This window comes from Dacryopinax primogenitus (assembly GCF_000292625.1).
Source record: "Dacryopinax primogenitus strain DJM-731 SS1 chromosome Unknown DACRYscaffold_20, whole genome shotgun sequence".
NCBI classification, from domain to species: Eukaryota; Fungi; Basidiomycota; class Dacrymycetes; order Dacrymycetales; family Dacrymycetaceae; genus Dacryopinax; species Dacryopinax primogenitus.
The window spans coordinates 375798-383690 of NW_024467217.1; the positions used below are offsets into that span (position 1 = coordinate 375798).

The window sequence follows — 7893 nt, forward strand, 5'->3', positions numbered from 1 at the left end:
GTGAATCCAATGCAAACAAGAATTGTGAAGAAAATATTGAACTCTATTTTTCACAATTGCTAGAGCAGGATACTAGTATGATTACTGGGATGTGAAGGGCATGTTGTGGTGTTCTTTTTTTTATCCCATCTACCCAGCGGGAGTAAATTCTGAGTCCGACGCGTCATGCCGGAGAGACTCGCAAGGGCACAATTCGAAAAAGCGCTCCGCCCTCTTGGTGAGCAGTTGCCAGTCGTACCGGCCGGACTTTATTGCTCCTTGTGCTCCTGCTCACTCGCCATGGCCTCCTCAACGTCGACAAATGTGCCGCTTGCACACCAGATATCGACCTTTGTGGCTCACCACCAGCGAACGATCCTTCTTACCTCCGCCGCGGTTCTCGCTGCAGGTGGAGTTGGCTATTACCTGTATACCATATCTGCAACACAGGCAAAGATTAAAAAGATCAAGGATGAGGCCAAGGCGCAGAGTGGGGACAAGGAAGAGGAGTGGGAGGACGTGCATGAGCAGGGACCTGCTACCTCTGGCGCTAAAAAGCACAAGAAGAAGAAGAACAAGAAGAAGCCGACTGGAGAAACTGCAGCGGCGGAGAAGCCTAAAGAGACTGTGCAGGTCGAGGATGAAGATGGTGCGCACCATATAGTTGAGACAAGAGACGAAAGCTGAGCATATTCGTAGCACTGAGTCCGCGACTGACCGAGGAGCAAATCAAGGCTATGTCAACAGAGGTAAGTGTCCAGTTCCATAATATTTACGTGCCTCATTACGACTCAGGAACGATCCACAATGGCGGGTTCGTTGAAGCAGAGAGGTAATGCTGCATATCAAGGGCGAAACTTTACCCTTGCTGTCGAGCTGTACACTCGAGCAATCGCCGTATCACCGACGCCCGAAGCTGTTTTCTACTCCAACCGAGCTGCATGTTCGTGCACACTGCTTTGTCCACTCCTTCCAATCTAACACATCGACAGGTTATGTAAACTACTCGCCACCTCAACATGAAAAGGTTATCGATGATTGCAACGAAGCGCTGAAGTTGGATAAGAACTATGTCAAGGCCCTGAACAGGAGAGCTGGCGCTCATGAGGCCCTTGGCCATGACCTAGACGCACTGCACGGTAGGTTACCACCAGGGTACTACAACACCAGTGCTCACGTGTTGTTCTAGACTTCACTGCTGCCACCATTCTCGATCGTTTCAAGAACGAGACGTCGGCACAGGCGATGGAACGTGTGTTGAAGAAGGTGGCGAACAAGCGAATGTTGGAGATCCTTTCTGTATGTATAGTATTTCAGGGCTTGATGCATCAACGCTGACTTCATCCAGTCACGCGAACCGCGCCTACCGTCTATGACCTTCATTTCCTCTTACCTTGCCGCTTTCCGTCCTCGTACGTCCCTTTGTTCTCTTCACCTCCACTTCCTAATTCCGTGACAGATCCCAAGCCCGCACTTCCAGAAAATCCCTCCCAGGGTGACAAAACTCTTGACTTGGCATTCGACGCGCTCGAAGCTGCCGACTACCAGCACGCGTTTACCTTAGCTAGTGAGGCCATTGAGCAGGTGCCTTCGACAGCCCACGCTAAGGCTGAAGCGTTGAACCTCAGGGGAACGTTTAAGTGCGTTCCATCATAGTGGCCCGTTTTTGTCTAGGCCTAAGCATGTGAACAGGTTCATTCTGGGCGAGGCGAGTGGTGCCCGTGCCGATATGCTCGCCTCCATCGAAGCGGACCCGACGCTCACCCAGACCTGGGTCAAGATCGCTAGCGTCCACATGGAGCTGAACGACTCCGATGCTGCCTTCGCCGCGTTCGAAAAAGCGCTCGAATACAACAAGGATGACCCGGATATCTACTACCATCGTGGTCAAGGTACGCACTGTCATACCATAGATGCATATATGTGTGTTGATTCGTGTTCAGTGCACTTTATCATGGGCAACTATGACGCGGCGTCCGAAGACTATGAAAAATCTGTAGCGCTTGACCCCAACTTTGTCTTCACGCACATCCAGCTAGCAGTCGCCAAATACAAGCAAGGTAATATCCCGCAGAGTATGGCCAAGTTCAGGGCGGCAATGCGCCAGTTCCCGCAGAACAGCGAGCCGCAGAACTACTAGTGCGTACTATCCATATTATCCTTTGTACCGCACTGACTCTGAACCAGCGGTGAGCTGCTGCTTGATCAGCAACGATTCCAGGACGCGGTGGAGAAGTTCGATCGGGCCATTGAGCTCGAACGCCAGAAGCCTCGCCAACGAATGAATGTACTGCCCCTCGTCAACAAAGCACTTACAATCTACCAATGGAAGCAAGATACTTCTGCTCCTGAAGCGCTCTGCCGTGAGGCTCTGGAGATTGACCCCGAGTGTGACGCTGCCGTTGGAACGCTCGCACAGTTCAGCTTGCAGACGGGCAAATTGGACAACGCTATTGAGATGTTTAAAAAAGGAGCCGAGATTGCACGGACGGCTCCGGACCTGGAGAATGCTCTCACTTACCAATATGTAAGTAGCATTGTTTCCCGCCGCGTTCTCAATGAGTCTGACATGAGGTTAGGCCACCCAAGCACAGATGCAGTTCGTGAGGGAATACCCGGAGATGGCCAGCCAGCTCGGCCAGATGGCTAGGTCTTTAGCTGGCTAAAATAAATCAGAGCATGTATGCGGAGCAATCGATACAACATTTTTGAATAGTGTATAGGGCAACGTGACACAAGATTGACTAGTATTTACGCGGTTTTTCATGCACTGTGTCTATAGTTCTAATACTTAGCACGCTACTCACTCCTTATTACTATATCTTTCTCTGGAACTTGGGACTCGCTGAACGCCATGCGGGTCGAAACATTGCCATTAGGTATCAAAGTGCATCTAGTCTTCTTCATAGTCTTGGTCGTCGTCATTATCAGTCACAGAAGCACCTTCGTCATGTTCCTGGCGCACCGACTCCTCTTCTTCGAACACTTCGAACTCATCCTCGCTGTCACTCTCAAACCCTCTCTTGATCACCTGTGCCCGCCAGGCCCTGAACCACTCAACCTCGCGCAGATTGTCTTTCTTCGACAACCCGAAAGTCTCGAGAAACAGTGGTCGTAGGCGGTATTTTGGTTCGGGAAGAGGAGAATAGCCCTCTCGTTCGTCCTCTTCTTCATCCTGTAACCCAGATGAAGACATTGGCATGGGTTCCGGCGAAAGTGATTTTCCACGCGACTTGGTCGGTGATGGGCTAAAGGGGTTTGATGATCGCACAGACCGAGTGGACTCCGCCGAAGGAGGGAACAAGAGCGTTCGTGAGGAACCGAGCTGCTCCGAATTATATCTGAACGGCTTCGACGGGGTGATCTGTGTTCCGGTCGCGCTTCGCGTTAGACGCTTCGTTGGCGAGGAATCGAGTTCTTCCTCATCCATATCGGCACGTTTGTTTGCTGACAGGCTGGGTGAATCCCGTTTCCCACTCAGGAGGGAGGGAGTGTACGGTCGCTTTGTCGGCGTTACTAGCTCGTCGGGCATGTCGATGGCGGATGCCTTGCGCTTCTGTGCCTTGGTAGGTGAGGTGGAGTCTTGTTCTTCAGGCGATGGTCCTTGGTAGTGAAGATCCTTCTTTTTCTCAAGAGCGGCCTTCCGTCCGAAGCACCGCGAGTCGAGGGATTGATGGATGTTCGTGAGGTCGACTTGTCTCATGTTTTGTTCAGCGCAAAAAGCTGTTTTGTCGATAGGGAACTGAACCAGGGCATGTCAGTAACCGCAAACACTGAGTGCAAATACGCGTATTGCATACCTTGAGTACAATCAATACCCATACGAAAATGGCTTTCGTATATCTCGGATCCTCGACCGCTGTGTGTTTACCCCCTTTCGCTTTGTCCAACAGCCGTTCCCACTCCTGCATTGCGCGGTTCATCTCTTGTACCGCACCCCTTCCCACCCCATACTTTCTGTATGACGATGCGAGAGCCTCGAAAGACGTCGTGGACGGGCGGGAGGGGGTCTGCTGCGGCGATGAGGAGGCTGCCTGACGCACGAGCAGACTTCGAACGGCTTTGAGGCAGTTCTGGAATTCTCCCGGACGTCGAAAAGATGCCTTCTGTGCTGAAGCTGGTGTGACCATATCTGAACCATTCCTTCTTTTGATCAGCAGAGGTGACTATTGGATTATAGATCTGCGCACTCTTCACAGGCAAGTAATGCAGCAATAGGTGCGAGGGCCGTCGCATTGTCCCTTAAGCTACCAACAGTGCTTGCTAGCAGTCGCAAACGGGCAAGATACTCCATCGCTGCCTTGATCAGCTCTGAGTCTCCTTGTACCAGTGCTCGCAGCCGTTCCGCATCTTGTCGAGCAGCCATAGTCAACAGTCAGCTAGCGAAAGAGAGCCAATGCCGGGTGACGCGACGCGTGGTGTTGTACATGAGACAGGGGTCTGACCAACGGGCGCCTCTTCCATCAAGCCGGTTGCTGGCACCCGGCTGATGCGAAGCGCTCCAGCAACTGGTTTCTTTATTCCCTTCCTTACTGGGACTGAAAGACTAAGACCAAGGACGGCGCCCGGCTTGCCTCATATCGGACAGCCAGTACGTACCAGTTCTCTCAGGCTTTAGGGCAGACTTGGCGGACTGATTGAAGTGGCATAAGCTCTGGCAACTCTATTGTGCGACATTCTCTGTAGATCGGTTGTCTGTAGCATAAACCATGACACTGAAAACCGTAGCTGTCGTTGTACTCTCTTACTTTATCGCCCATCTTGTTGTTGCCGCCCCTATCGACCAGTATCCTTTGCAATTTCGATCCTGGGGTTCCCTCCTCGCCTGCCGCCCCGACCGTGCCCTCGTTTTCTGCGTGTCGTGACCCTCGTCCAGTCAGTGCCCTCGCTATCCCCCATCGGGACTTCATGGCCTCTCATGGCACCTCCGCTTGTGCCATGGCCGGCACCTCTCCCAGATTCCCTGGGCATCCCGTGGCCGGGACCGCCTCCCCCGCTGTGGCCGCCTCTTCTGGCTGGCATGCCCCTCAACGGCCGGCTACCGTCCAGCACTTGCTCCCTGACAGGCACCCCGCCATTGCCTCTCCCAGTCCCTCTGGCTGTCGGGTGGCCTTGACTCCTCTGCCTACTGCGTTGGTCACCCGGGAGTGTGGTGGGCATTGTACCGCGTCAGCCACTTCCCTGACCTTCTGCCTCCTCGATGTGACTGTTAGACGGGGTTTGTGGTCCATTCTTTTCTGAGAGATTAGCTTGGTAGGCAGCGTCCTCACTCATCTCCTTCAAAATCAGAGTGATGGGAAGCAGGGGGATGTCGACGAGGTGGCCACCCTTAGTCGCTTGGACAAAGCGATGCCTCTCGCACTGCTCGGCATGTTTCTCCCGAATCCAGGAGAGCACGATCCAGCAGAGGAGGCAGAGGGCCACGAACACCTCACTGCATCGTTCACTAGTGGTCTCAATGATGCCCCGGTGATCATGATGATCCGGGTTCATGAACTCCACGTTGGTGTCATCCAGCAGTTTGGCCGTATCATGAATGCGTGTCGTCATCAGAATGAAAGTGACGGGATGAGGCAGGCGTTCAGGATGGTTCACAAACAGGGTTAAGCTGAAGAAGCATGAGTTGATCTGAGTAGTGATGGCGCAATGAATCTCACATACAGCATATAAAAAATCCATTCCGCACAGTTATGGCGCCGTACAAACTTGTTGTTGATAATCGTGGATCTCGGGAAGGGATTCGGGATGCCATTGTCAGTAAGATACGCTGGCAAAACCCGCCCTTGTCCTGTAGCTCCCGCGTCCCCGCTTTGAGCCACACCTGCACTGGCTCATCTTTGCTGGGATGAGGGGGCGAGACCGAGGTAGCGGTAGCCTCCAGTATCATGGACTGTCCTTCTGTATTGACAGGTCGGTGAACTGGATTGGTCAAGCTCGGGATGATCCAGCTCGTGGCCGCCGCTGGGGTAGGCGCGTTGTCTTCATCTTTGTCTTCTTCCACGGACACCTTTGCCTTGAGAGTCATGGGTGTTTGGGCAGGTTCAGACAGCGTGTCCTTCACTGATACATCATCTGGGATTTCCACGACATTATCGTCAGGGGCCCCTTCAGTAGCCACGAACCCCAGTTGAGCCAGAGTCTCGGGTATATGTCGTTCGGATTCATACCCATTTGTGGCATTGCCGGGAAATCGTGGCTTGTCACCAATGCAAGGTGCAGCATTGATGGGATCTCCTTCCATTGAGGACGTGGAGATATTAGCTGCACAATGCGAGATGTGAGAACGTGACGCCAAAAGACTTCCTGCCACGTTTCAACAGGATAGAGATGATTAAGGATGATGGCTTGAATATGGAAAGGTTAGCCTGGCAAACCCAATGGTACTGGATAGGCCTCACCTAAGGCGGTGTATGCATTGGTTACGATTACATCTGCAAAATCAGTTTGTGGAGCACGTGTTGAGACGATCGAAAGGCCAGTATTGGCAACAGCATGTACATTGGTTTCGGGGTGCTGCGGATGAAGAGGGGAAGGGGCGAGGCCAGTTAGGGAAGGAGATGCAGTAGGAACTGGGCCTGCGACTGCTGCCCTCCTGAGCGTAGAGTGCAGCAACGAGGTATCACTGGGGTGGCCAGGTTGTTGCATTCGCCCGGGATAACCTGGAGATCTTGAGAGCATGACTGATGGAGCAGTTTGAGGGCTGGAAGCGGGTCTTTGGGATGGCAGATGTACGCTGGGGCTAGTAAGCATGAAAGCAGGGCTTGTGAATCCAGTCCCCTGGTTCTGGTGCAGAGGGGGAGCGGGTTGTGCGGTGGCGCCTCCAGGTGTGACGGCTAGGGGTGATTCTTGTCTGGAGACATTGGCGGGTGATGGGGCAAGCAGGTTGCCCGGTGCAGTGGCTTGCACAATAATAGGTAACCCGGGAACACAATCTGTTGTATAAAGGAGAGTGTTGCTTGATGTAGCGATTTGCCTGCACTGGTATGAGTAGATGTATGCGTGTTTGTGCCCAGCATACGCACCGCTGTTTATCTACTGCCTCGACCAAAGCCTTCAAATGCACTCTATACACTGTGTCATACTCTGACTCTCCAGCCAGGCGGCTCTCAAGATGGGTTGCGAGCTGGTAAGAATGTTAGCTTCAAGCAAACAGCTCTGGATTAGACCGTACTGACCGTTCCAGTCAATGCTGCAAAGAGCACATGACTGACAGTGGATGGGCCGCGTCCGGTTGTGTCTTGGTGAGGTGCAGACATGGTGCAGATGATGACCGGTACGTCGATAGCAATGTGACAATGTGGATGGTGGATGGTTGGGAGCTCGTGGGCGGTGAGGGCAATGAGGGTGAGAGTTAGGGAGAAGAGCAAAGTTCAGTGTTGGGCTGTGAGACAGTCGCCTCGTGGGCGAGAAAGGGTAGCAATAGACCTTGCAAAGGTCTCAGCTGCACAAATGCCCATGCTTCATTTCTGCATATTCCTGCAGAAGTGCACAGAGAAGGTCCTTCCTCGTCGTCCTCGTCGTCATCATCTTCCGAATGGGGACAAAATGCTTCTTGAAGGAGCTTGACAGCGATCTGATGCAGTTCGCTGATACCGGGTACGTGCACGGATGCGAGCCAGACTTGTGCCCATCTGTCCTTGCCCATCTGCAGTCCACGCGTTAACGTCAAGGAGATACTCTCGTCTTCTTCGGAGAAGATAAGTCGAGGTCGGACTGGTGGCCGATAGGGAAGTACTGCCAAAGCAGCATCAGCATCGATGGGTGAAACTTCTTGATCGAAAAGACGCGTCGCTCTTGTCCCGTTCAGCAGAGTACCCTCCCTCAACGGATTCCTTTCGGCTTATGCCTCTGTCTGCGTTCCGTTCCGCTACATCCCTGTCAACTTTCTCCTGGCTCCCAATATGCGCTCATTGT

General features: G+C 52.9%; 4 protein-coding genes across 4 annotated transcripts; 1 reads left to right on the forward strand and 3 right to left on the reverse strand.

Annotated features, from left to right (window-relative positions):
- The first annotated feature begins 213 nt into the window (after positions 1-213).
- Positions 214-2769, forward strand: DACRYDRAFT_24663 (mitochondrial outer membrane translocase receptor TOM70). The gene is made up of 11 exons (XM_040773778.1): positions 214-628; positions 679-728; positions 775-922; positions 972-1118; positions 1169-1278; positions 1328-1391; positions 1439-1619; positions 1672-1871; positions 1923-2118; positions 2167-2506; positions 2559-2769. Exons 1-11 carry the CDS (start codon positions 280-282, stop codon positions 2643-2645), a joined length of 1872 nt encoding a protein of 623 aa, XP_040625058.1. The 5' UTR covers positions 214-279; the 3' UTR covers positions 2646-2769.
- Positions 2770-2872: 103 nt separating this feature from the next.
- Positions 2873-4345, reverse strand: DACRYDRAFT_18236 (uncharacterized protein; the record flags this gene model as incomplete). The annotated part of the gene is made up of 3 exons (XM_040771347.1): positions 2873-3721; positions 3780-4122; positions 4170-4345. 3 exons carry the CDS (start codon positions 4343-4345, stop codon positions 2873-2875), a joined length of 1368 nt encoding a protein of 455 aa, XP_040625059.1.
- Positions 4346-4990: 645 nt separating this feature from the next.
- On the reverse strand, positions 4991-5561 carry DACRYDRAFT_24664 (uncharacterized protein). The gene has a single exon (XM_040773779.1). The coding sequence runs from the start codon at positions 5470-5472 to the stop codon at positions 5149-5151; it is 324 nt and encodes a 107-aa protein (XP_040625060.1). The 5' UTR covers positions 5473-5561; the 3' UTR covers positions 4991-5148.
- Positions 5562-7399: 1838 nt separating this feature from the next.
- On the reverse strand, positions 7400-7816 carry DACRYDRAFT_24665 (uncharacterized protein; the record flags this gene model as incomplete). Its single annotated transcript, XM_040773780.1, has 2 exons — positions 7400-7530; positions 7580-7816. Coding segments are annotated over 2 exons (351 nt in total), but the record flags the coding sequence as incomplete, so codon positions are not given.
- Between the last annotated feature and the right edge of the window lie 77 nt (positions 7817-7893).